Here is a 27,284-nt window from a genome sequence, read left to right on the forward strand (position 1 = left end):
ATCATTAGCTCTCAGGCTTAAGGCTGTGATCCTCCGTCATCCTCTTCATCCTTAAATATCATCCACTGCATGTAACAGTGCCCTGCACCGAGTGCTTCCTCTGTGCCAGAGCAGCACTGAGCTCTTTACACACATTAGCCTGTTTCATCTAGAAGAGCCCTAGTGTTATTATTATTATTATTATCATCATCATTCTCATTCTAGAGATGGGAAACCGGAAGTCCAAAGGGGTTAAGACACTTCCTGGGGTCTCATGAGTGGCAGAGTTAGAATCCAAACCAGAACATACATTCAACAAATGCCAGGCACTGGTATAAACCTGAAGGAAACTGCAGGGAACAAAACTAAGTCCCTTTCAAAGGGCTTATAAGTAAATCTAGGGTAGGGAGATAGATGCTAATGAAATTGACAAATGCTTGTAACGTGTCAGGTGATATGTATTGTAGACACAGGGTGATATGTGTTGTAGAAAAATAAAGCAGAGCAAGGGACATCGAGGGGGGTAGTGTCTTATATACCATGCCAAGGAAGGCCTCTTAGGCCAGAAGGAGGTGAGGGACCCAATATGCAGATATCTAGGGGATGAGAGTGCCAGGCAGAGAGAATGGCAAGTGCAAAGGCCCTGAGGTGAGTAGAGAATCTGGCATGGTTGAGAGCAAGGCTGCAGGGCCCTGGGGGCCACCGAAAGGATCCTGGGTCTCACTCTGAGTACGGTGAAGGGTGCAGGAGGGTTTTGCACAATGGAATGATGTTACCTTAGGTTTTAGAGGCTCCTCTGGCTGCAGGGAGGATACGTGTTACACAGAGGCGAGGTGGAGCAGGGAAGCCGGTTTGGAAGCTGAGATAAGGATCTAGGTGAGGAACGGTGGTGCAGTAGAGATGCTAGGGAGAGGTCAGAGTCTGGCCAGATCTTGGAAGGTGAGCCAGCAAGCTCTGCTAATAGCTGGCTGCGGGTCAGCAGAAAGATGGGAGTCGAGGAAACGTACAGATCTCAGGCCAGCTCTTCCAACCACTGAACATTTGGCCTTGGGGAGAGAGACGTTGGTACCCCCTTGTTTACAGGTGAGAAAGTGGAGGCTTAAAGAAAAGTGACTCTGCCAAGTCACTCCACTAGGGCTGAGATATACAGATCTTCTGGCCGCAGAGCCCAAGCTATGGACTGTCGTGGCACCATAGGAGTTTACCTGCTGCATGGAAGGGGCTACCAGGGTCTGCCCTTTCCCTGCAAGGGTATGGACAGTACCCAGTTCTCTGAGTGCCTGGAGTGGGGGTGAAGGAGAAAGTACCCTGGGCCCACTGGGCCCTCCCCCACCTTATTCACAAGGCCATGTGTATCCTCATTTGTGCTGGTTCCAAGTCAGGTGCTAGTTTCCACCGCAGGACCTTGGGCATCTCCACCCAATGGGTACCAGTAGACTGCTCCCAGTGATGACCTGCGACTGAAGCCATCCTTTCAGGTGCTAGTTTAGCCCAGTCCCTAGCCCTTCCCCAGCTTGCTCACAGCCATTGAGCATGTCCCAAAGACTCTGCCCTGGTCCCTGAATTGTGCCAAGCCCTTTTCTCTCCTCTGCACCTTTGTGCAGAGGAAGAAAAGTTCCACCTTCTTGAATGCCTTCCCTTCTCCCCAGCCTCTGTCAGCTTTCAAGATGCAGCTCAGGGACCACCACCTCCAAGAAGTCTTCTCAGATCTCACCCCTCTTCCAAAACCCTATCCCCAAGCCTCTTCTTGCTCACTGATCACCCTGCACATGATCATTGCCTGTGTCCGGGACTCTGTCCGGGACTCTGATCCATCTTACTTGGCTCTGTGTCCTGTGGCATCTAGGACAGGGCCTAGCAATAGAGTGAGGTTTGAAAGGGCATGAATGAATCATTCTGACTCCAGAGGAAAATCAGTGCCTAGCTGCAGCTGGTACTCCTGAATCAGAGCCCCAGGCTCCCCAGTTGGGAACTGCAGAGTCTACACAGCCATCACCCATGCAGCCCCCTCCTGAATGCATCCTGGGAACCGTCTGCCCCACCCAGGGTCATGAGCTTCAGCAGGGCATTTCCAGGCTGGCTTCTTTACCACTGTGCCCTACGGCTAGCACCCAGTAAGTAGGTGCTCAGTAAAGTTTTGAGTCTCTGGTCAAGGGCAGGACCCTGTGCCAGGGGCCATGCAGCACTTTGCCCACCAGGAACCAGATTTGAGGGAAGCATCTTCCCTGCCCTCCTTCCTCTCTCACCACCCTGTATGTGCCAGGCATGTTCACCACTGGGTACACTCACACACTCAGGTGTGTGGACACACAGTGTACAAAGACAGTGGTCTCCACACACGCTGGGCCCCTGCTCCCCAGCACTTAAAGCACACACACCCTCACATTCACACTCATGTATACACAATTTCCATGACACACATGCCCTTCCTGCGCGCACACACACACACTTGTGCACACAGCCCACTCCTATCCTCCCCTGCCCACACACACATTCTATGCACCCACATGCTCACACCCCTCCCAGCTATCTACCTGTTCACACCTCAGGTGCAGACAGACCCTCTCATGCCACCAACAGGTTCACACCCACATTCAGATACTCTTCCTGGGCACAGTTCACGCCCCCCTCCTGCCCCTGGTCCCTGGTCCTCTTCTGGCACACTTCTGAGCTGCACCAGAGCACGTTCCTGCACACACGAGCATCTTGTGCACGTGCCCACCCATGCACATGTGTGTGAACACTTGTCCTTGGCACACTTGTGCACTCGTGTGCCCACTCCTGCATCTGCCCTCTTTCACTCCTGTGTGCATACTCCCATCCACACTCCTGCACTACACACTCTCGTACACAGACATCAAATCATAACCCAGAAGATACCAAAGGCAGCACCTGATGAGGCGCTGCTGTGTTGGGGGCATAAACCAGCAGCCCCCTGAGGATGGCCGAAAACGATCGAGGTCAGGAAAGGGGGATGCTGAGCTGCCCCAGCTGTGGGGGCCGCGGTGGATGCCATCTTGGCATGCCGAGCCCTGGGCACTGCCAGACCTCCGGCCATAGCCTCCCAAGCCCCGGGCTCCTTGAGTTTGTGGAAATCTGAGGGGTAACCTCCAGCCTGTCCCCAAGACCCCTGCTCTGGTGACCCACTGCTTCCAGGGGCAGGCAGGCTCCCATGCAAGTGGCAGTGAGCCGCCCATCAGGGAAAGGCTGGCTCTTGGGAAATGTGCATTTCAGCTTTGCCTCTGCATCCTGATGAAGCAGCAGGAATCACACCCAGAGATCACAGTGGCCCTGTTTCCCTCCCGGCAAGTTTCAGTTCTAAGTTGATTTGTTTTTTCCATTAGAAAAGCATCCATGCTTATTTTTTCACTTCTGATGAAATTGTTTTCATCTTTTCTTAATCTCAAAAACTACACGATTGTTGTAAAAAAAAAAAAAAATCAAAGATATTTTTCCAAGTCCAACGGTCAGTTTTCAGTCCCCACCTTATTTCATCTCTCGCACCCTCCTTGGCCTATTCGTGGAGGACAAAGTGGGCCCGGTGGGGGGAAGCAGGTCATGGGGAGGGGGCAGGAGATAAGGTCAGAGATGCCAGCAGGAGTCCCTTGTCTAAAGGGTTGGGGCTCAGTCCAAATGTAGCATTGGAGTTATTTCTTTAAAGTCTATCTTGTCTGCTCGTGTGCAAGCCCCATGAGGCCAGGACACAGCCGTTCTGCAGCCCTGAGCTGAGGGCCTCGCTCACAGGAGATTCTGGTAATTCATCACTGTCCACCCATGCTGTGAGCTCCCTGCATCCTGTGGACAGAGTTCCTCTTACAACAAGTACAAGGGGCAGTTCCACCCACTGTGCTGACTTCTTCCATTAGATAACTTACTCACGTGTTTTATTTCATTACTTAATATTTTTCCAAAAGCAACAAATGTTCACTACAAAAAAGAGAGAGAGACTTCAATATATTATTTGCTGTAAAATAGAAAATATGCCTCTCCCCGTGTCCACCCACCGCTGGTGCCATTTCCCAGTCGTAACTTAACCTTAACATCGTGATGTTTATCATTCTAGGCCTTTTCTCTAGACAATTTGATCAGTCAGTCTGCAGATACTTATTGAACATCTGTTCTGCGCCAAGCACTGTATTTTCTTATTACAAAATGGGATACTGTAAATATTCTTTAATAGGCATCCAGTTTAGAAAATCTGAAAATACCCAAAATAGAAGGAAAAAAAGGAAAAACCCATTAGATTCATGATCCAAAGAGATTCATGATCCAAAGAGAGTTGTGTTTTATAGCTTTGTATAGTACCTTGCAGTTGTTTATTTATACGTAGTTTTAGTTTACAATGTCATGATCATACTGAAAGCAGTTTTCCTGCTTTTTTATTGCACAAGTAACACAAACAGAAGACATAAAAGCAAAATCCCTTGGAAGTCTACTACTCACAGTTAATTACTACTAATCTTTAATATCAGATATACATTTTTTTCAAAACTAGAAGTTTGGGATCACACTGAAAACATCACTCAGGAACTGACTCTGATCTTGTAATCTATTTCTGTGTCCATAATTGTAATCCTTACGTGTAGGCTTGGTCATCATGTGAGTTCGTCATCAGGGGATCAAGAGCCTCCTTTTCTTGGAAATTAGAATATTTCCAATTTTTTATTTTTATAACAACACCTGAATGAATGAAACAAAATGTTTGCACATATCCTTAGTAACCTGAGTATGATTTTACATATTTATTCACTCATATTTTAACATCAAAATGTTGATCACAGTTACCTTTGATGGTATTCTATAAGATTATTATTTTCTTTTTATACTTTTTGTTTTCTCTAAATGCTTTGCAATAAACAGATTTTTATTTGCTAACCACAGTATCATTTAAAATTATGCCATGCAAAAATTTCCAGACTACTACAGTTTCACAGTGATGGTTTTTTATGGCTACCTGTAATTCCATCTAGTGGACAGGCCACTGTTCACTTAACCATCCCCTGTCATTGGCCACTTGGGTTTTTTCCCAACTTTTTCAAGATCATTACATGGGAACCCCACTCCATATTCGGGGTCATGTCCTTATGGAAGAGCCCAGCAAAGGCTGGAGAACAGCTTTCACACCTGTGGTACCTCCTGCCACACTGCTTTCCCGAAAGGATGTGCCAGTCTCCATTCCCACCAGCATCATGTGACGATGTCCAGCTGCCCTCCTCTCCCAGAGACAGTTCAGGCTGCTAAACCATCGCTTTCTCTGCCAGGAGGGCAGGAGAGAGCGGGAAATGGGTTTGTCAGTGATGCCAGCATGATGACCCCAGGCCCAGAACTGCAGGAGTGATTTTTAACAAGGCCGATTCCCAGAACAGAACCTGCAGAGAAGAAGAAAAGCAAGCAAGCAAGGGAAAGACTCTGCTGGAAACACACACACACACACGCAGATTAAAATAATATTTGGCACTTCTGTCGCACTTTTAAAATTCTTCAAACGCTTTATAAACACTAGCTAATTAATTAAGCCTCCTAAATCTGGCTGCAGTTGGTGGAGAGAGCTTGAGAGGAGCTAAAAAAGGCGGGGGGGGCGGGGGCAGCCCCACACAACTCCAGATTTTATTGTCGCCTCCTGGCTGTGACTGCAGGCCTCCGGCTGCAGCACAAGAATAGCCCTGCCCCAGCCGCAGGCCTGGCTCCACACCTCCTCTCCTGCTCCCGGCTCCCTCGCCAGCTGCTGACTCACAGCCCTGTGCGATGGTATTGATAAGGATAATAATAACCATCATTGATTGCGTGTCTATGGGCCAGGCACAGTCCCGGGCTCCAGGCTCGCCATCTCCCAGATCTGCCTGTGACAGTCCCTTTAACAGATGAAGAAAGAGCCTCAGGGAGAGGATTTGCCCAGGAGCAAGTGAAATCCCTCCTTCCTTCATTAATGCGTTCATTCAACGTGTATTTATCAAGGGCCCGGTGTGTGCCAGGCAGTGTTCTAGGTAGGGGGCTGGAAACACTTCCTTGTGGATCCTGCATCCTGCTTGGGGGGAACATGACAACCCAGGGAAAATCAAGTATATAATAATGTATCTGTGATCATAATGGGAACAGAAACTAAAGTTTAACCAGCACCTGTGCTGCAGGCACTTACGTCTGACTGTGTCCTCATGACTATCTTGGGGGGGTGGGTGCCAGTACCGCACTTTGTGGAGCACGGAGTGGAGGCCCTGGGAGGGCGGGTGCTGAGCTGGCTAAGGGGGGACCGTGCTCTCACCCGAGCCTGCAGGCCCAGCGCTCATGCTTCCTGCCGGTGGCAGTTCTAGCCTAGTCTCCAATGTAGAACGCAGACCCTTCGGGAACGGTCCTGGCTGGATGCTCTTGGCAGCTGTTGCTGCTGCCTGGGATCTCTCAGGGCCCCTGCCTGCCTCTGTGGGCTTCCTCCGTGTGCCTCTCACACACCTGGTCAACAGTTCTACCCCAAGCCCATGTCCTCTGCAGACAGTGGTTTCTTCCCTGCACCATGAGGGTCAGGCTGTCCTCAGGCTGCCACTCTGCATTTCCACTCACTGGCCATGAGAAACGGGCAATCCCTGGCATGGGAGTCAGGGCTGGGACCACAGGAAGGGGATGAGAGGCCCGTCCTGAGGCCCTGGGCTTACCTGCAGTGAAGGAGTCTGTGGCTGGGTAAATTCACAAGGTCTCTCTGCAGCTCAGCCAGAGGTGAGGGGCTGCTCGGGGCATCAACTGCAGCCCTGTCCAAAGTACAAGGCAAGGTGGCCTCGGTCAGGACAGGACAGGGTCACATCAAAGGTCAACCAGGCAGAGACCAGTTGGCGCATCTGCATCTCTGCCAGTCTGCTGCCCCTCCGTGTCTCTGTCTTATTCTCTCTTTCCCCCCGCCTCCTTCTCAGTCTCTCACTCCGTCTCTGTCTGTTTGCCCCTCCCTCTGCCCATCTCGGTGGTTCTCTCTCTGTCTCTGTGTGTGTGTGTGTATGTGTGTGTTTCTCCAAGGTCTTCATGATCTGTCCTTTCTGCCCAGCCCACACCTTGTTCAGAATCGAGGCCCCGGCTGCACCTCACTCCGAGCATCTACAGCACCTCTCACAGCATCTTCACCAGGCCCGTCCATCTTCCTCCTGTGTCCCCCTCCCTCCCAACCTCCTCTACTGGGAGTCCCTGTTCATGTGCCCCAGTCCTCTCCAATCTGGGGCTCAGGTCCCTCCCCACCGCCAACCTCTAGGACCCCTTCCAGCTGTCCAGCCTGGGAGCCCTTGAGGCCCGACCTGGGTCCAGCCCCTGTGTGTCCCAGCATCCAGCCCGGGCCTGGCCTGAAGGAGCATTAGCGAGATCTGGTGGGAGTGAAGTTTGAGCAGCTGGCCCTCCTCATTTATTCATTGTGTGATGACAGTAGCTTCCCCTGTGCCCAGCCTGGTGCTAAGTGACTTCTGCGTGTGATCTCATTTTCTTTTCAGAACACGCAGAGGCCTGGGGGTGGTCTACCCATCTTGTAGATGAGGAAACTGATACTAAAGCAATGCATAAACTCAGGTCATGGGTGAATAAAAAGCGAGCCAGGTCTCAAACCAGTTCAGATGGCTCCAAAGACCAGACCCTTCTTTTTGACACTGTCCTGGCCTAGGCATGTTGTTTGTTCCTACTAGAGATCTGTGGAGACGGGGCCATAGTAACTGACAGATGAGGAGACTGAGGCTCAGAGGGCAGTAAAGGGACCTGCCCAAACTAAAGGTGTCACGCAATACCCAGTGTGCAGTTATCGAGCATGCTCACAGGCCTCCCTGTGGGATCTTCACGGTCGCCTGAGTGATGGCCAAGGTCACACAGCAATAAGCCTTGAGCCGGGACTCACACCCAAGTCCTTGTACTTCACAAGTCCACGGCCTGGACAAGCCCCAACTGCTGAGTACTTTTCCAGGGCCTGCTTCCTGAGCCAGACCCAAAACAGAATCTAAGCTCCTTGTAGAGCCCCCCCCGCACACCATGCTGCCACCGACCTCTGAGCCTTTGCCCAGGCTGCTCCCTCCTCAGGAACACTGTGCCCCTTTCTTTATTCCTGGTAAATTCAGATTTGAATTGAGAGCCCAGTTCAGACATGACTTCCAGAGCGGGCTCAAGTACTCAAACCTACTCTCTGCCACATTATTTAAGCTCTCTGTGCCTCACTTTCCTCTCTTGTATTAGGGTCTCAACGTTACAGGCTCATTGTGCAGGTTACATGTGATACACGTGCAAGGTGCTGAGTTCAGGTGTGGCTCATGGTGCACGAAGTCAATGAAAACTGTTGTTGATAAACACTTGAGAAAACCTACAGGATCACATAAGGATGAATAAGTAACTGGATTGTGTTTCCCTCCAGGAGTTGCAGGTGAGGACGATCTGCAGGTGATTCAGCCTGAGCGGTCAGTTTCAGTTGCAGCAGGAGAGACGGCTACTCTCCACTGCAGCGTGACCTCCCTGTTCCCCGTGGGGCCCGTCAAGTGGTTCAGGGGCACAGGGCCAGGCCGAGAGTTAATCTACAGTTTCAAAGGAGGCGCCTTCCCTCGAGTAACAAATGTTTCAGATACTACAAGGAGAAACAACACGGACTTTTCCATCCGCATCAGTAACATCACCCCAGCAGACACTGGTATGTACTACTGTGTGAAGTTCCGGAGAGCAAGCCCTGACGTGGAGGTTAACTCTGGACCAGGCACTCATCTCACTGTGAGTGGTGAGTATGGCCTGGGTCTCCTTTGTCCCCCTGGTCTGTGACAGCAAGTCAACAAGAATGCCCTCCACCCTTTGAGAAGAAAGAAAAAAAAAAAAAAGAATCAAGTGCAGCAGTGGGTGCTTATATCATGATCTGATTTCACTCCCTTCTGCAGATCAGGGAAACTGAGGCCTGCAGAGGTCGTGCTACTTGCCAAAGTCCCCACAACTGGTAAAGCTGGGAAAAGTCTGGAACCCCAGTCTGCCTGGCTCCACAGCCCTTGCCTTTTCCATCCCGTCTAGCCCTTTGGTTCCAGGGATGAGGGAACTGAAAGTCTGAGTGACTTGCCCCGTCACAGCCCAGGTATCACCTCCTGCCTCCAGAGAGTGCTCCCCTCAATGTGGCTGAGTCTTCTCTTTATTCAGCACCTATTGAGCACCTACTGTGTGCCAGGCCCTGCTCCAGATGTTGTGGAAGCAGCAGTGAACAAAGCAGACAAGGGCTCTTCTCCCATGAAAATTATGTTCTTTCCCCTTCCAAAGAGAAGTCTCTCCAGGGCAGGGTTTCTTTATTTCCTCTTCAGAAACATCGCACTGAGAAGAAATTCTTACAGCACAGGTTCAGTGTTTACTCTGACGGCCCAGGCTAGAGGAGATGCCCAGAGGTTGGGTGTTTCCTGTGGGTCTGTTGGGAAAACCCTCCTGTGATTCAGGGACCGACTCACACAGTCACTGAAGGCTCCCAGCAGAGCTGGGTCATCTCAGAAGGTCCCTCCCCAGGGAAGAGGTTCCCCATGTGGGTGACTTAGGGGCTGCCCCATTGAGGCAGCAAAGGTGCTCATTTAGAGTTTTCTGACAAAGACCCTGGATCCTCTTTCTGACTCCTGAATCCTGGACTGTGACACAGGAGGGACCTTTAGACACCATCCAGTGCAACCCCCAAAGTACACATGGGGAGCCTGAGGCCAAGATGTGACAGGGACCTAGGCCACAGCCACGTGGTCAGTGAGGGGATCCTCCCAGAACCCGATCTGATTCCGGGCCAGGCTCCCTCCTGCACCACCATTGGAACTGGTTTCATGGAAGAGCCTGGCACATAGAGGGGACAAGATAAAAGCTCCTTGAATTAGCCATTGAACAGGGAGCCTTTTCATAGGTTTCCCCAAGGTTCAGAATGCCCCTCACATTCAGGCCCTGAGGCCCAAGGTGACTGGGAACCTCTCCCTATTTTTAGCCACAAATCCCTCATTCCATATCAGCACCTGGAGCTGCCCAGTGTTTCAACAGCTGCAAAGCGCTCAGCATATGGAGACAGCGTCTGTCAGTCTTTTGTTGACAAATATCAAGTTGTTCCCAAACTTAGGATATTGGAACAGCACTGCAGTGGATAATCTTGTCCTGCATCACTCTACTCAAGTGGGAGATGCCCGCTGGAAGTGGCATTGCTAGATCATGGACTATGTGTATTTTAATTTGTGTGGATATTGCCAAATTTCCCTCCTAGATGTGGTAGCAATCGAATCTCCCCATTACCCCTGGACATAGGGAAGGTGCCTTTATCCTGACTTTGCAGCTATTACTAAACTTCCCAGATGGTGGTTCCCTTGCCCAGCCAATCACAGCTAATAAGTGGCTCCTCCACCACCCAGACCAGCTGCCTCCCAGGAGGCGGCTCACCCTCCTCCCCAGGCCGCCTGCCCAGAGGATTCCCTGGATGAGAAGGGGGCGAGGGGAGGGGGCCAGGGAACAGCAGCCTGACAGACGCTGAATCTTCCTCATGGCCTTTGCTCCCTATGACCAGTGCTCAGAAGGAAGGGCTGTCTGTTTTCCCTTCTACAGATAAGGACACTGAGGCTCAGAAAGGGGTGTGGCTGGCGAGCAGGTAGGGGAGCCAAGACTGAACCCCCAGCACCCTGACTCACACCCTGCTCTCTGCACACCCCGCTGTGCTGGTCAAAGTGTAGAGAAAGCTTCAGCCCTCTCCTATAAAATCCTGTATTGTTCTGTTCTTCAGTAATAACTATGAGGAAAAGTCCTGTGTGAGAGGCAGGACTACCTTTACAACCATGATCAGACAGATACTACAGTGTCTCATGATGTCCTGAACGTGTTCCTAAAAGACACACTTAAAAGAACCAGGAATCGTTTTTCCACCATTGTTGTGATCTTGCTCCTTCACTCGGCCTCATGCGGGAGCAGCTCCAGGAAGTATAGCGTGGACAGCACAGAGAGGGACCACTGCAATCCCAGCAGCACCATGCACGCCCATTCCTGGCTCAGCAGACTGAGGAGGAGGAGGAGGAGGTGTTCCCTAGCGGGTGCTGGGGCCCCTACATGAGCAAGAGTTCATATTCTAGACTCAGGGGTCAGGAGCCCATGTCTTCCCTTGTTGCTACAGGGTCCCCAGGCCTGGGCACTCAGAGGCCACTCCTCCCTGTAGTTGCTTGAAGTCAAGAATCTCCGAGGGAAAAAAGGGGAGGGTGGTGGTCAGTGTGGGGGCTTGTGAAGGTGGGACGCTTGCTCTGCTGATGGACATGAAAGCTTGGAGGTGACAGGAAATACTTCTGGGACACAGTGGGGGGCGGTGAGGAGACAGTCCCTTCATTTCTCTCAGCCTCAGTTTTCTCATCTGTAAAATGGTGATCATCATGTTCTCCTTTCAGGATAGTTGGAAGGATTTGAGGTGCTCTGTCTAAATCACCAGCACAGAGTAGGGGCCCCCCAGTCGAGGTGTTTTTTCAAGGCTGTGACCCAGTTCCCTGTACTGGGCCCCATTTGCTCACGTGTAGAAAGAGGATAATCACACAGCCTTTGCAGGATGTCCTGAGGGTACAATGACCTGGTGACAGGACAGCCCCTCAGGGAGTGATGGTGCTGGCCTCCCAGGTTGTGTGATCTTGGGCATGTCTCAGTTCCCTCTAGTCCTCAGTTTCCCCATCTGTGCAATGGTGGTAATCACGCTGCCTTTCAGGAGTCTTTGATGATGGAGAGGATCTAGGAAGCCCTGGATGGAGTGGGCTGGGTGTCACTGAGCTCAGTGCACAGCGGTTGAGAGCATGGGCCGAGCCCCCACTGCCTGGGCCCCCATCCCAGCTCTGCCCCATCCCGGCTCTGGGACCTCTGACGAGTCCCTCCCCACATTGGGGCTCGGGGTCCTCATCCATCAGTGACAGCACTGCCCTCACAGAGCTGCTGCAGGGACTGAATGAGGGACGCATGTCAAGAGCTTAGAGCAGAGCCTGGCACCCGGAACGTGTTCCACCAACGTGAGCTCTGATGTGCCGGAGCCAGAGGACCTCAGATGGGTTACTTTCCCTCCAGGACTAAGTACAACTGGGGTTGGGGTGGGGCTGGGTGCCTTTCAACCTCAGCTGCTCACTGGAATCACCTGGGAGACAGTGACGAGCTCCCCAGACCCTGTCCCCACCCTAGAAATTCTGATTTAATTGGCCAGATGTGGGCCTGGGCAGGTGAGTGTTTTAACTCCTGCAGAGGATGCTGGTGCCAGCCAGGATAGAGGAGCCCTGATCTACATGTCCTCTGAGGTCACAGAGGGAAGGCTGTGGTTTTTCCCTGACAAAGGTGGGTCCCCCGTGGTGCCTGAGTTGTAAGAACAGTTCTTCCGGGTGTGGGTGCTTCAGAATAGCCCGTGATGGTGACAGCTCTTAGGAGGCCCAAAGAAGTCAGCCTGAGTGGAGAGGCAGAGACACCTCCCCAGTGAGCTCATCTGGGCTGAGAGGGGCTTCCTGCCCACTCAGACCACCCTGTTCAGACCCGAGCTTTACCTCTGGGGAAACTTTCCCATATTTTAAACAAGTGTGTGTGTGTAAACAGGTGCTAGAATCCCTGCAGACACTCCCTGCTCAGCCCAGAGCCCTCCTGCCTCAGTACACCACAGTGACACTGACCAAGTCTGTGTTCCCTCCTTTCAAAATGCTTCCAGCTTCTGTAAAGGGCTGACCTGCAGGAAAATGCCTATGATCCCCTGTGTGTTTTGAAAGCCAGTTCCCCCAAATTTTTCCCTGAGGGGATTATTTTTAAAAAGAGGGAGAGAATCATAATTTGGTGGTTTCCTACTCCTTTATTCATGTGGATTTTTCATGGCAACTGCAGGGAACAAGGTTTGAGACTTTTCTTGCTTTTTCCATAATACTTTTGTTTTGCCTTCTTACTTAGAGAATAAATACATAGTTTCAGACCTAGGAATGACTAGATCTTATGATTAAGATGTTATTGTGTTATTGATTAAGCAACTATATGCCAGGCTCTGTGTTTTACATACATCCTCACTCATCTTACCAGGTGGTGCTTTACCCACTTTGTCTAGAATCAGACACTGAGGTTTAAGAATAAAGATCAGACACCCTAAAATCATTCAGTCCTGTGTGCAGTGAGATGAGCTCTGACCTTTCCTCGCTGGGTGCCCTTGGCCAGCTGCATCCTCCCTGAGCCTCATCCCATAAATGGGGCCACTCTCGAGCCTCCCTCTCAGGACTGATGTGGGGAATGAGAGAGCTGAGGTTCCTAGAGGGATCAGCCGAGCATCAGGCTCCCAAAAACTCTCTATAAGTGCTAACTGATCACAGTATCTGCTCCCTTTAGTTACGTCCAGGATGCTGGTGTTTTTATGACTTGATTTATTCAAGTAACACCTCCTTACTATGTCCTCAAAATGTTTGATGAGTTTTAGGAAGCAAGTTAAATATTTACAAATGCAAATATTTATAATAGTTGCTGTCTGCCAACTTTTACAGGAGGTGTTACGTAATAACGAACAATTTGGAGACACCCTAGAGGGCCCTTCTACAGGGAGAAACTGCCCTCACTTTTGATATGCTGATTTGTGTACATTTTCAGGACACAAGAGGTGCTTCTGCTGCTTCATAGGCCTGTGTCTATGTCTCTTCTGATTTAATAATGATTAAGAAATTCACCACCTTTGGTTTCTTAGTACTCAGTGATCTTTGTTTCAACCTAAAACTGACCCAGGAGAAGAACCCAGATTCAGAAAAACATCCCTTTGCTCCCTTCCTTTCAAATTCAAGGATTGGCACATTAGTCCTACTGGAATATTTGCGGAAAGAATGAAAACTATGCAGTAAATTCATAGATACCTGAAGGGACAGCTCTGGATATAAATACAGTCTGGGTTAAAGAGAGATCTGTGTTTGTTTAATTTTGTGAATCATCTTGTGTTTTACTCATAGCAAAAATGCTCCCACTGCCTGATTTAACCCTCACTGCAGCCCAGGAAGGATAATGCTGTCCCCTTTCACAGACGAGGAGCTGGGAGGTGCCATGGCCACACCTCTCGTTGGATGGCCAGCCTGGTTCAGCTTTCACGTGGTCCCACTATGACCCTGCTTCCCCTGCATTTACTTCTGTAAACACTTCTCCGAACTTACCTAAGTTTTCCAGGGGGAGCCCAGCTAGGAACAGTTAACAGGAGCGTAAGACCAATCAGTACTTTTGTTCCTTTGCCCAAACTGGTGGGAAATCACCTGGCTGATGTAAGAAGGTGGACTTTGAACTCAGGCCTGGAATTCGATGTCAGCCCTGCCCCTGACTCAGAGTCACCTCTGGGAACCTGTGTGTCTCCTCTGTCAGATGAGCATGATGACACTGCCCTCCCAGAACTATTTGAAGAATTTAAAAAATAATATGTGTGGTGGTTCTTAACCGTGTCACATTTTTATCATTAGTGATGATAATTACAATCATGTTCATCATTTATAAATGTTCCTTTTGTAGCCAAACCCTCTCCTCCTGTGGTATCAGGCCCCGCAGTGAGGGTCACACCTGAGCAGACAGTGAGCTTCACCTGCAAATCCCACGGGTTCTCCCCCAGAAACATCTCCCTGAAATGGTTCAAAAATGGCAATGAGCTCTCAGCCTCCCAGACCAACGTGGAACCAGAGGGAAACAACGTTTCCTACAGCATCTCCAGCACAACCAAGGTGGTGCTGGCCCCGGGGGATGTTCGCTCCCAGGTCATCTGCGAGGTGACCCACATCACCCTGCAGGGAGACCCTCCTCTTCGTGGGACAGCCAACTTGTCTGAGACCATCCGAGGTAGATGCCCCTCACGCCAGCCTAAGCCCGCCCCTGCCCTCAAGGCCCCAGCCTGTTCCTCCTCCCTGCTTTGTGCTCCAGGCCTCAAATTGCCTGGAATCTACTTCCTGACAGTCCTGCCCCATCACCAGGCTCCTAGAGGAGCTGGTCACTAACTACTGTTTTAATGGCAGCTGCCAGGTGGACACCCATCATGTGCCAAGCACTGTGCTAAGTAGTTTCCTTTACTTTATCAATTGTTTCTCCAACTACTGAGCTCCTACTATAAGCCAGGCCCCTATGTGCTTGGTGATTTCATATATTTTGCTGCAGTTATTATATTCCAACTGCATGCCAGGGGCTGTGCTTGTAGATGACACACATTATTAACCTAATAGGAGCCCAGTCCTTGAGCACCTACTGTGTGCCCTGCAGTGTGCTTCTGATTTCATTTATATGCAAAGAGACCCTCGGTGTTTGAGCACCTGCTGCATGCCTGACTCTGTCCTCTGGTGATTCCCTTGCTGTGCTGCAAGCTGTTATCCAGCCCCTCTCCTGTGACCTGCTGGTTCCATAAGGTCAGAGCTTCTGCCTATGCTGTTTCAGTTCCGCCGACCTTGACGATTACCCAACACCCCATGGCGGGGAACCAGGTGAATGTCACCTGCCAGGTGAGCAAGTTCTACCCCCAGCACCTACAGCTGACCTGGTTGGAGAACGGAAATGTGTCCCGAATAGACATGACCTCGACCCTCATAGAGAACAAGGACGGGACCTTTAGCCGGACGAGCTGGCTCCTGGTGAACTCATCTGCCCACAGGGAGGCTGTGCTGCTCACCTGCCAGGTGGAGCATGACGGACAGCCGGCGGTCACCAAACACCATACGCTGGAGGCCTCTGCTCCCCAGAAGAACCAGGATGCAGACGAACCTCTGGGTGAGGCCTCCACTCCAACTGACCCAGTTCTTTACCTTTTTTATTTAATATTAAAGGTAGTAATTCATGTTTATTATAGAACAATCTAGAAGACAATAGGTGTAAGATAGAATTTTAAAATAAGTTCCCTCCCCCAAATCCCACACCCCCAAGAGTGACCACTGGTAAGAGTTTGGTATATTCTTTATAGATCTTTTGACATAAATATCCATGAAAGAAAGAAAGTAGGGAAGGAGAGAGATCGTCCTGTCCATAGCGTCCTGCCTCTTGCTTTCTTTCACTAACAGTAATTGTGTTCACCATTCCATGTCCGCCCACCTCCCTCCGGCTTGCTCTTTCTTACCTGGGCCTTGTCTCCCTGGCTGCCATCGCAAGGGTGCCCCACTGGGAGTAGGGATGGGAGCTTCAGGGTGTCTGCGGCTTATCTCAAGTAAAATCAATGCTGCACTAAATGTCCTTGTACATATTCTGTTACATGAGCAGCTATTTCTGTGGGACGATTCCCAGGAAACATTTCTAGGCCCATTTAAGGTGATGGTGACGCTGCCACCCTTCTGGGAGAGTGAAAGGTGTCAGCCCCCATCCAACCTGTTGTCGATGTGTCTCCCTTCTTTCTTCAAAACGGCAGCACCTAGTTGGCGTTTTGGTACCACCGTGGAATGTTCCATCACCTGTACGCTTGTACGTAGCGACCCTTTGAATGGATTAGAATAGAGTCCATTTCCTTCCTTCGTGCATCCTTCAAGGGAACAGCTCTAAAGAAGCCTTGGGGCCTGTCACGGTGCCCTTTGGTGCCACCAATGGCTGGTTTTCACAGGATGAGCCCTGCCCTTGGAGACAGGTTGTGTGGATCTACTCTGCCTGTCACAGTCTTGCTGGGGAGCTTAGACAAGTCAGTGCCCGTCTCTGGGCTGCTCCGCCTGCCCCTGGCAATGTTGAGGGAGGTGACCCTGGTGACCCCCCCCCAGCTTTGAGTCTCAGCTGCTGGGACCATAGCTGTCGCAGCATTGTAGCTTCAGGGCTGGGTATGCAGTAGACACTCAAGAAATACTTTTAGAAAGGATGAAAGAGTGAGTTAGCTGGTTGATGTGCGAGCTGGTTTGGTTAGGTAATCCTCAGAGCTATCCAATGAGGTAGAGATTACTATTGGCCTCAGTAACATAAGCCAGTGTGTGAGGGGGGTTTAAATGACCTGCTCAAGGTCACACAACAAAGGGCATTGATTGGAACCCACGTGTCTGAGACCTGCTCCTGGCCTCCCACTGTGCCCTCACGTGGGATCACCTGCCTGTGCCCGGCGCCACCCCTGCCCTGTCTCCGTGTCCCATGTCCTGGGTTCAGTGCTCCTAGGCCCAGGCCCTGGGCACGGACCAGGGCACAGCCTCGGGGCTCTGCATGTCCAGACGCACGTCCGCCACTCCTCGCCACCCCTGCCCCCTGCGCTGTGTGATGCCCCAGCTACGATTAGGAGTTCCGGGCAGACCTGCGCCCCTGTGTGGCCGCTCCACGGCTCACTCAGATGAGGAAGAACATATGTCTGTTCCTCGGGAGGGAGATTCCCGCCCATGCCCTGCAGCTGGGCCTCTCCGAGGCTGATGGCAGCGTTTCCCCCCTGTTACCTCGGCACGGTTTTTGCACTGCCGGTGGGTAACCCATGAGGAGAGGTGTGTGCAGACCCATGGACGTGCCCATGTGGCCTGAAATGTCTGAGCCAGATGTTTTCAGTTAATGAAGCCTGCCTCGTGGTGAATAGGGGCAGTGGGTTTTCCTTTTTTTTTGTTTTAAATTTTCCTACAAGAAGCCTCTATTTTGTGTGGTCCTAGACAAGGCTGACAACTGGAACAGTATCTTCATCGTGGTGGGCGTAGTGTGTGCCCTGCTGGTGGCCCTGCTGATCACCTCCCTCTACCTCCTCCGAATCAGACAGAAGAAAGGTGGGTGCTTTCCTCAATTCCTCCTCATGAGTTTGCCCCTGGGCTGTCCTTCCCAGAGGGGGAGGCCTCACACAGTTTAAGCCATAAAGATGTCCAGTTAACTCCCGGTAACAAGAAGTCCAAAGGTAACAGTGCCATGGCTGTGTGGGCCCTTCACCAGGCTGGAATCTGAGTGGGTCAGCACCCCCGCAGCCATCACTGCTCCAGGCCTCACATCCTCACAGGACCACTACCAAGGTGGGAAGCAGGGAGATGCCAGGGTGGCAAGAGGGCCTCAGGGAGGAAACAGTGTTTCCCAGGAGCCCCGGGCAGACTTCTGCTTTCCCCTTACCTGTCCAGGTTACATGCCCAGCACCCTGGCAGGAGGCTAGAAGGGAGTGGGGATAATACCACAACTTACTTCTGAGGCCGTTGGGAGGATTAAATGGCTGACTGTGGGTACAATGTTAGTAAGATGCCAAGCACACAGCAAATGCTCAATAAATGTTAACTCCTGTCGTCAGTATTGTACATGAGCCTGGAAACATGAGCCATCTCCCTGGAAAGCTCCCTTCACTGTGGCAAGATGTGTGGCCTTTGACTGCAGCAGGAGGGTATAAGTTCAAATCCAGGACATTATCCCCTTGTTTGCACGCTCATGCACGTGCGTGGGCAAGCACGTGTGTGCGTGTGTGTGTGTGTGTGTGTGTGTGTGTGTGTGTAGTTGTTACTGTGACCAGACCTCTGACTTTGGAGTCAGACAAACTAGCGTTCCAGACCCTTGTTTTATGCTCTAAACAATTTGGCCTCCACGAGCCTCCATTTCCTCACCTATAAAATGGATGTGGCAGTGCCTGCCTTGGAGGATAGTTATGAAACAAACAAGCTCATGTGAAACAGCAGCTCTGACACACTCAGACCTAAAAAGATACATGTTCTCCTTCCCACTCTTGAAGGAGACTATTTTAAGCCAGTGTTTCTGAAACTTTTTCGGCTACAAGTGATAGAAATACATTGCATGTCTCAACCCAATGCACACACACCCCGTCTATAAAATTGGAACTCTGATATTTTCCTTTTTGTCATATTTTGTACTATATTCTTTTAAGAATGCTGGTTGTGACCCACCACATGCCGCAGCTTATAAAGTGTGGTCCTGAGCTGTGCTTCTGCGCCCAGACCTCCAGGCAGAGCTCAACAGGCATGTTGGGCATCAGCCACGCACCCGTCCTGCACCCCCTTTCCTCTGGTCCCCAAGTTTCCCTCCCTGCTGGGCTGGCTGGAGGGACTCAGCTCTGAGACACTGCCTGAGCCTCCAGCTCCCGTCCAGGAGGGCTGGCGTCAGGGCCCGCATATCTGGAATCCAGGAGAGGTTCTGCCGGATGATCTACAGGGTGGTTTCCCTGACATTCCTGGAGCCCCCGCACAGGGAGGACTCCTCCTCAGGTGGGGAAGCAGGGTCTGTTGCCCACCAAGAGTGACAAGCCAGCCCTTGGATGGAGCGTTCACGGTGTCCACTAGTGTCCCAGTCCCCTTTGGAGCCTCATCCCTGGCCACCACGTCAGGCTCCGGCACATGTGAGCTCAGTACCATGGGCCTGGGCATCAGTGACCCAGCGTTCCAGAGGGGGGAGGGGGGTTGGGGAACTGCAGATGCTGGTGAAGGCCACCCAGCCCTGAGTGGTGCGTCTGCTTGTGTGCAGAGCCCAGCTCTCACACATAGGCTCTAGAGACAGTGACAACTGGCCCTCAGTCAGATCTTCTGATGTGCCAGGCACTGTTCACAGACCTAACCCCACTTTACAGATGAGGAAACTGAGGCATGGGAAGGTTATAAAACTTGCTCAGGGTCTCACAACTGGTGAGTGCTGAGGCCAGGATTCACACCTGGACAGTGGGTCTCCAGGGACTATGTTTGAGACCACTCTGCACTTCACCTCCATCCTAAGGAGACACCCCTTCTCCCTCATTGGTCCCTGGAGGTATCTGCCATCCTCTACCTCATACTCACAGTGAAATATCCTAATTTCAACTCTATCACTTACCAGTTGTGTGACCTTAGGGAGTCATCCAGTGTCCTTGGTGTAAAATGGAGATGATTGGTCCCGTCACTGGACTCCCTGAGATGACTCATGACCCAGCACTTGGCAACCCATCAGCCTCCATTCAAATGTTAGATGCTGAGCTGCAGCATATAACTGGTGCCACTCACCTAAAAATCCAGTACCTGCCCAGGCGCCAAGCGTTAATCTGGCAGTGAGAATTCTTGCATTGTGGCAGCCTCCAGCCTGTTAAAATGGGGTGCAGAGCACATTTGCCTGTGCGTGTTGCTTTTTAATTACAATTTTACAGCAAAATGAGAGTCAAATGGTGGCTGAACCCTAGTGGCTTCTCTGTGGGATGCCCCATATCACAGGCTTAAAATCTCTGAGCCAGATGGACCCTTTGTTTCCTCCCAAGATCCTTTTTTGGAAAGTGGTGAGATGAAAATGAGTGTCCAGCCCAACCCTGTGAGTTAGAGCACTGAAATCCAAGCTCAGAGAGGGGAAATGACCCACAGAGGGTCACACAGCAAGTGAGTTGGTGGCAGAAGTGAGATTCACACTTACCCCCCTACCTAGCAGACCTGCTAAAACCTGTTCTCCAGCAGTGAAGGGCCCTGATGGGGACCCAGGCTTGCTGTAGGGTCTCTGGTAAGGTGTGTGATGCATGGAAGTGAGGCTCAGACAGAGGTAGGGCAGTTGACCTCTCCCAGGCTGAAGGCTGCTTTGGGATCTGACCTTTGGCAATTCCCAGAGATGGGAAAGCAGGAAGGCCCAGCTCACTCTTCCTCCATGGAAGATAATGGGCCGCCCACCCCAGTGGGGTGGACATGGGGTTTCCTGTGGTTTAGAGGTGATTTCAATTATTCCTCCCAACATCCTTTGAGGTAAACCTCTGTCTCCTCTTCTACACACACACACACACACACACAAAGTTACGTGAGAAAAGTGTGTTTCTAGGTTAAATAACTGGCTTTTGTTTTTTCTCTCTTTCAGCCAAGGGCTCCACTTCTTCTACACGGTAAGTACATCACTGCGCTAGGGTGATTTTGTAGTTATTTTGTTGTTTGCCCCCAAAACTGCAAAGCATAATGCACACCCACTGACCCTCACTCCTGCGCCAGTCAACCGTTCTATTTCTTTCCTTTGTAAGCTCTTCTCACCAGGTCCATCTTTAATTACTATCTCAAATGAGGGGATTTGAGGGGATTTCTGCACACAGAGGCACTGATTTCTTGCTTGCTGTCCACAAACAGTGAGACCCTTATCAAATCCCATTTGGACTGTGGCAGAAACCTCCTGTACATTCTGCCCCCGAATCCAAATTGTATACTTTGCTCTTTCCTTCGTTCACTAAATATTCATTGAGTGCTTTGGCACAGACAGCCCTGGCAATGCTGGCATGAGTAGGATAGAAGCATCTGTGCCCTCCTGAAGCCCGTGACCTGGTCAGAAGCTAAGCCGATGACATTACATCACAGATGGTACATTAGTTTGTTGATTCACATTATCGGTGATTTTTGCTGAGTCTCTACTGTGCACCAGCTCTGTTCGGAGCACTCAGGATACAGCAGTGAACAAGAATCAGTCTGGGCCTTCATGAGGCTCAGATGTCAGTGAGAGAAGCAGGCAGTAAGCCTGGAGGCAAAACAGTATAATGCCCTGTCAGGTGGTGACGAATCAAACACAGCAAGGGGATGGAGACTTGGGGGCAGGGAGGGAAGGGGCAGGACCTCCTCTGAAGAGGACATATGAGCAGGGACCTGGAGCTGGGGACCTGTGAGGGGACACATGCTGGGCGAGAGAGCAGGCGAGGCAAAGGCCCGAGGTGGGCAGTGCCGGGAGGATGGGGGAGGCCAGCAGTTGGAGCAGAGGAGTGAAGGGACAGGAAGGGATGATGTCAGGAGGTGCAGGCCCACGTACCTTAACTGTGGCCCATGCAGCAGATGGGTGACTAATCCAGACTTTGCAGCTTTGGGGAAGGCCCCCGACATTCACCCCAGCAGAATAGAGGCAGCACCCCATCATCTACCACGTGAATGTACCTGCATGGAAACATGAACGTCCACACCAAGGACGATAAATACAAACTATAAATAGCTTCATGTTGGTTCGAGACAGGTTTTGCCACCAAATGGGTTTTGCAAATCTTTTGATATTTTTAGAGCTTTGTGGATTTCAGAATTGCAAAGCAGAACTGAGGATCTGGAGGGGAAGCCAGGGGTCTAGGGCCTGTAGCTGTTAGGACTCAGGGTTTTACTTCCAGTTGGATGAGGAGGCTTAGGAGGGAGATGATCTGACTTTGTTTTAAAAGTATCACCCTGAACACTCTGTGTGGACCAAGCTAAAGGAGGTGAGGGTGGAGGCAGAGAGGCCAGAGAAGAGGCTGCTGCAGTAGTCCAAGCAGATGGTGGTGGCCTAGACCAGGGTGATGGGATGGGCTTAGAAATGGTCAGATTCCGGATATATTTTGGAGGTAGAGCCAAGAGAACTTGCTGATGGATTGTAGGGTCAAGGACAATACCAAGGTTGGGGGCATAGGGGTGCTGTGTCCTGTGTTGGGGACCACAGATGTAGGGGGGAAATACTAGGCACTGCGGTTGCACACAGCAAGAGCATCTGACCTGTCTGAAGGGCCCTGAGAAACACTATGTGTCCCTCCTGCCCCACAGCGGGAGTCTGTGGTGCCCTTGGGAGAGAGCCTTGCTTTCTGCTCTGACCTCCACAGGTGGCTTCCTGCTCTGAGCCCTGGCCAGCCTCCCGGCTTCCCCATCCCTGAACAAGCAGAGCCACCACTCCAGCAAAACCAGGCTCCTCACTGCCCCCAGGGAAACGTGCTTCCTGTTGCCGGGCCTTCACCTGTCACACTTCCCACCCAAGTACACTCTTCTCAAGGGCAAGGCTCAGCTTCCATCCTTTGCCTAAAACCCCTCAGTGGCTCCCTGTGGCTCTCGAGGTAGTCCAGATGCTCTCCTGAGGCCCTCAAGCCCCTCGTGGTCCAGCCCTGCTGTGTTGGACAGTTTTACTTCCAGCCACTCCTGGAGCTCACATTCCGTGGCTCAGCCAACGCTGCCCCCCTTCACCTCCTCCCTCACGCTGCATCCTCGCTCTCCTCGCCCTGTGCGCTGGCCTCTCTCCCTGAGATGTGCTCCCCAACCCTGCTCCTGAACCACCCAGGGTCTGCACAGCTTCAGGGGGCGGCAGTCACGGCAGGCTCTGAACAGCGCCCCCTGGAGTTGTACCACATGGAAGCTAGTGTAGGCGCCCCTCCTTTTCCCTGGTTACCTCTTGCTCTTCCTTCTGGGCTCAGCAAGGGTGTTACCTCCTCCAGGGACAGAGGCCCCTCCTGGGAGCTCTCCTGATGCCCCTGGATGGACACCCCTGTGTGTCCAAGTTGTCTCTGCACTTGTCCCCATAGTATAACCCACCCCTCTTGAAGGCAGGGATTACTTCCCTCATGTTCACTGCTAATTGCTGCTGAACTTGGCACCATGCCCAGAATGGAATAGGTGCTCAGTAATGGTTTGTTGAATAAATGAATGAGCAAATGCCATCCCAAACCACCACAGCAATCCCCGATCTCTAACTTCCTGAATCCCTAAAACTCTCCCTGTCAGTGGCTTCACAGCCCCAAATATGGAAGGATCTCTCTTTTTTGTTTTGTTTTTATTGTTGTCACTATTTTTTACGTGTCATCTCAGTTAGACAATACATTTCTGGAAGAAAAGGGGTGTGGCAATAATAATAATGACAACAGCGTCAGCGCCTAACATTTATTGAGCATTCACTGTGTTCCAGGCACAGATCTATGATTTTACCTATATTAGCCCATTGATGATTTAATTATTGCAAAAATCCTATGATTTACTATTGTCCCAGTTTAATTCAACAGAGGCTCTCAAACTTGAGTGTGTAGCAGAATCCCCTGGAGGGCTTGTTAAAATGCAGATTACTGGCCCCACCCCCTGAGTTTCTGATGCGGAATTTGTATTTCTAACAAGTTCTCAGGTGGCACTGGTGCTGCTGCTTCCGAGCTGGACTTTGAGAACCCCTGCTCTAGAAGCTTATTATTGTCCCTATGTTGTGGTTGAGGAAACTGAGGCTCAGAGAAGTCGTGTGACCTTCCCAAGGTCCCACAGTTAGTAAGTGCTGAACCACGAGTCAACCAGATTTCTCTGACGCTGAAGCTGAGGCTTTTCATCACTGATCCAGTGCCTCTTGCTGCCTGTTTCTTCTTCCCCAGAGAAGCCAGCCGTTTTCTGCCTGTTTTTTATTTTTCCAGCATGAGCCTACCGAGGGAGCCGTGAGATCACTTGCTCCCTTTCATCTCTCTAAGCCAAAGCGTTAGCTAGTGAGCGGTAATGGCACTTTCCCATGCAGCCGCCAGCTTCAGCTAGGCTGACTGGGGTCAGACGCTTTCCAGAGGACATTGGCATGGGTAACAGCCCAGCACCCAGGGAGGGGGCGGGGCAGGGGAGGGGGCAATGCCGCCACTTTGAGCTCAAAGGGCCCATCAGGGTGCAGGGCCAGTGGGGGGACTGGCTATTTCTAACTCCCTAGGTTAGGAACGTACAGGAGAATGTTGTAATCTTCCCCAGCTCAGATGAGAGAAAAATGTGGCTCTGCTCCCTTAATTGGGCACTGGAGTTCATTCGGTCGGCCATTTGTTCACTTGTCAGACATTCACTGAATTTATTCTTGGAATATTTAAGGCTTCCCTGACTCTTTCATTTATTCATCTGGATTGAGCGCCAGGCCTTAAGCTGGGGGATTGCAAAGAGGAGCAAAAAAGACACTAGCCCTGGTCTCGTGGCACTTTTGATCCCATGGGAGAGATGTTCATTCATTCAGTCATTCATTCAACAAACATCTATGGCATGCTAACGGTGCACCGGCCCATTACTAGGTGTCAGGGCTCCGGTGGTGAATGACACGGGCCTAGTCCCTGCCCACATGGAGCTCGTGGTCCACAGGGAGGCAAGTTACCAAACAAGCTAGGAGGTTAATACACGACGTGCTGCAGGCACTGACTAAATAACACAAAGTCAGGCGCAGAGCAGAGGTTGTGGGGGCAGGGGTGGGTGTGCGGTCGGCGGTCAGGGAAGGCCACCTAAGGAGGGGACATTTAGGAGACAGCTGAGGGGCGAGAAGTCTCTAGCCATGGGAATATCGGGGGCAAGAGTGGACCAGGCAGAGGGAATGGCCAGTGCCAAGACCCCGAGGCAGGAGCAGTTGGACGTGGTCACAGACTGTGGAGGAGGCAAGGGGGCCAGAGCTGAGTGATCGAGGGTGGAGACAGAGGACTAGAGCGTTTGGTGGGGGCACATCACGCAGGCCAGGCAGTCAGGACTCGGAGATGGATTTCACTGCGTGGTGGGAAGGAGTTGAGGGTTTTAAGCAGAAAAATGATATGACATCGCAGATGCATTTTACAAGTGGGGAGTGGAGTGCAGGCAGAGCAGGAATAGAGCAGAGACGCCAGAGGCTCCTCAGAAATTTTAAACCTGGATGGTGGTGATGACGGAGTGGAGGGGTTCGATATGTACTTTGGAGGCAGAGTCGACAAACCTTGCAGTGGATTAGACACAGGTTTTAAAGGAGGAGGGAGGAGAATCAGGGGTGATTCCCACTTCCTTAGCCGAGCACAGGGATGAGTAACAGCAATGCCATTCACTGAGACATGAGGGACCGGAGGAGAGACAGACATGAAAAAATGGATAACTGCTTCTGGTCTGTAATAATTGCTCTGAGAGAGGAGCCCCAGTGTTCTGAGAATGGAGTTTGGGATTCAGTGAAGGTTTCCCTGAGAAAGAACTATTTGAAACAGCCCTGAGGGAAGAGAAGGAGTGAATCAGATGAAGAGGCAAGGAGGAATGAGTGTGCAAAGGCCCTGGGGCAGCCTGATTGTCATTCATTCCAAGTCAGTTTTGAGCACCCATACCTATGTGGTGAAGAAGCATGGCAGACAGCCAGACGCACAAACCAGATGGGAAAATATGCCAGAAGTTTGAAATTGTCACGGAGCGGCAGCCCAGCCAGCCCAGCACTGTCAGAGCCTTCCCAAGGAAGTGACAACGTAGTTGAGTCTTGAAGGATGAACAAAGGTTAACCAAGAGGAAAGGTGGTTGAGGGGGTTCTTCAAGGCTGTTGTTGACATGTAAAGTGGGCCTCATCAAGTAGCCCTTGAGAAATATTGGGTGAGTGAGTAAGTGGTTGAATGAGGGAGAGGGAGTGAAGACCCCTAGGGAGGTCAGCCAGGGACAGACTGCACAGGGCTTACGAGCAGGGCAAGGCATTGGACTTGAACCAAAGGCAGTGGGAAGCCAGACCCGTTGGAAGCAGGAGGGGTATGGATGGAGCTGAGTGAGTGATGGTCCTCTCCAGACGATGTCCCTGCTCCTGGAGGGCCGTTGCTGTGGCCACGTGGGGCCCGTCCTGCCCCAGAACTGCTTTCTGAGCCAAGCGCTCATGCCAAATCCATTAATAACCCCACTGCCAAGCCCCATTGCTCATTTCTGACATGATCCAGGCTAACATCCCCAGACTGGCCAGCTTGAGAATTTACACAACTCCTGCAGAACTAGTGGCTCTGGTTTGCTCACCACCTTGACTGTGACCCTGCAGTGAGCCAAGCCACAGCCTCCAATTACAGAATCAAGTGCTTGAAGAGCTTCTTTGATTAACCAGAACACTTGGTCCTTCTCTTTTCCTTTCTTAATGGTGACTTAGATGTGTATAATATAGAACATTGGGAAAACATGGGAAACTAAAAAGAAGAAAAAATACCACCCAAAGACCCCTGCTGTTAGCATTTTACTATGTTTCCTTCCAGTGTTATCCACACATTTTTCATAACTGAAATCATTCCACAGAGAATTTTGCTTTTATACTTATCATTTTAATGTAATCATTTGTAATTTAAAAAAAAAAAACTTCCTCATAAACCTTTTAAGTCTTTATCTACAAATCTATCCTAATTTCCTTAACCAGTCCTAGTTGGTGGAGCTGTGAGGCGTAAACCTTCCTCCCCCATCTCATTCTGTGGTAAATGCCTCTGTGCATAAAGCTTTTTCTATATTTTGAATCCCACCCCCCAACCCGGCCAAGTGTGCGATTATGAGTCAAAAGATGAGGACAACTTCCAAGCTCTTGACTTTGCCAAGCAGCTTCCAGAAAACGTTGTGCCGGTCGGCCCCTCCCACCAGCAGTGTGTGAACCTGCCAGTTTCACTGCACCTTCCCCAGCACCAAGTATTATAATTTTTAAAGATCCTTGATGATAAAGTAGGTTAAACAAAAAAAGGTAGTGCATTGCTGAAAAGCCCTTTGGTCCAAACATGTGATAAGCAGTTGTGTTTCTGTTGGGAATCGCTCATCCATGTCCTCCACCCATATAGGAAGTGGAACCTAAATGTTATTCTTATCCATTTGCATGAGCACTGGAGATAGTGAGGGTATTTTTATCTGTGCGTCTCTTTCCTTTTTAGGTTGCATGAGCCCGAGAAGAACACTAGAGAAACAACCCAGGTACGGTGCTTGGTGAGATGCCCTTCCTGGGAAACAGGAACAGGCTGGGACAGACTCTCCCAGCTGGAGCAGCGGGAGGGGGGACTCAGGAAAGCAAGGATCCTCCACCCCTGGCACCCGCCCACCCTGGTGAAGGAGTCTTAATTT

At 51.0% G+C, this 27,284-nt stretch overlaps 1 protein-coding gene across 3 annotated transcripts in view; it reads left to right on the forward strand.

Moving 5' to 3' along the window:
- The window catches only part of SIRPA (signal regulatory protein alpha), a 42,818-nt gene that overhangs the window by 10,772 nt on the left and 4,762 nt on the right, over positions 1-27,284 (forward strand). For all 3 annotated transcript variants that reach the window (XM_036825321.1, XM_036825323.1, XM_036825324.1), the window contains exons 3-8: positions 8,339-8,692; positions 14,422-14,742; positions 15,328-15,657; positions 17,481-17,591; positions 20,608-20,632; positions 27,098-27,137. In XM_036825321.1, coding sequence (XP_036681216.1) covers positions 8,339-8,692; positions 14,422-14,742; positions 15,328-15,657; positions 17,481-17,591; positions 20,608-20,632; positions 27,098-27,137 — 1,181 coding nt within the window. The remainder of the gene's footprint in view (positions 1-8,338; positions 8,693-14,421; positions 14,743-15,327; positions 15,658-17,480; positions 17,592-20,607; positions 20,633-27,097; positions 27,138-27,284) is intronic.

This window comes from Balaenoptera musculus, chromosome 15 (genome assembly GCF_009873245.2).
Source record: "Balaenoptera musculus isolate JJ_BM4_2016_0621 chromosome 15, mBalMus1.pri.v3, whole genome shotgun sequence".
NCBI lineage: Eukaryota > Metazoa > Chordata > Mammalia > Artiodactyla > Balaenopteridae > Balaenoptera > Balaenoptera musculus.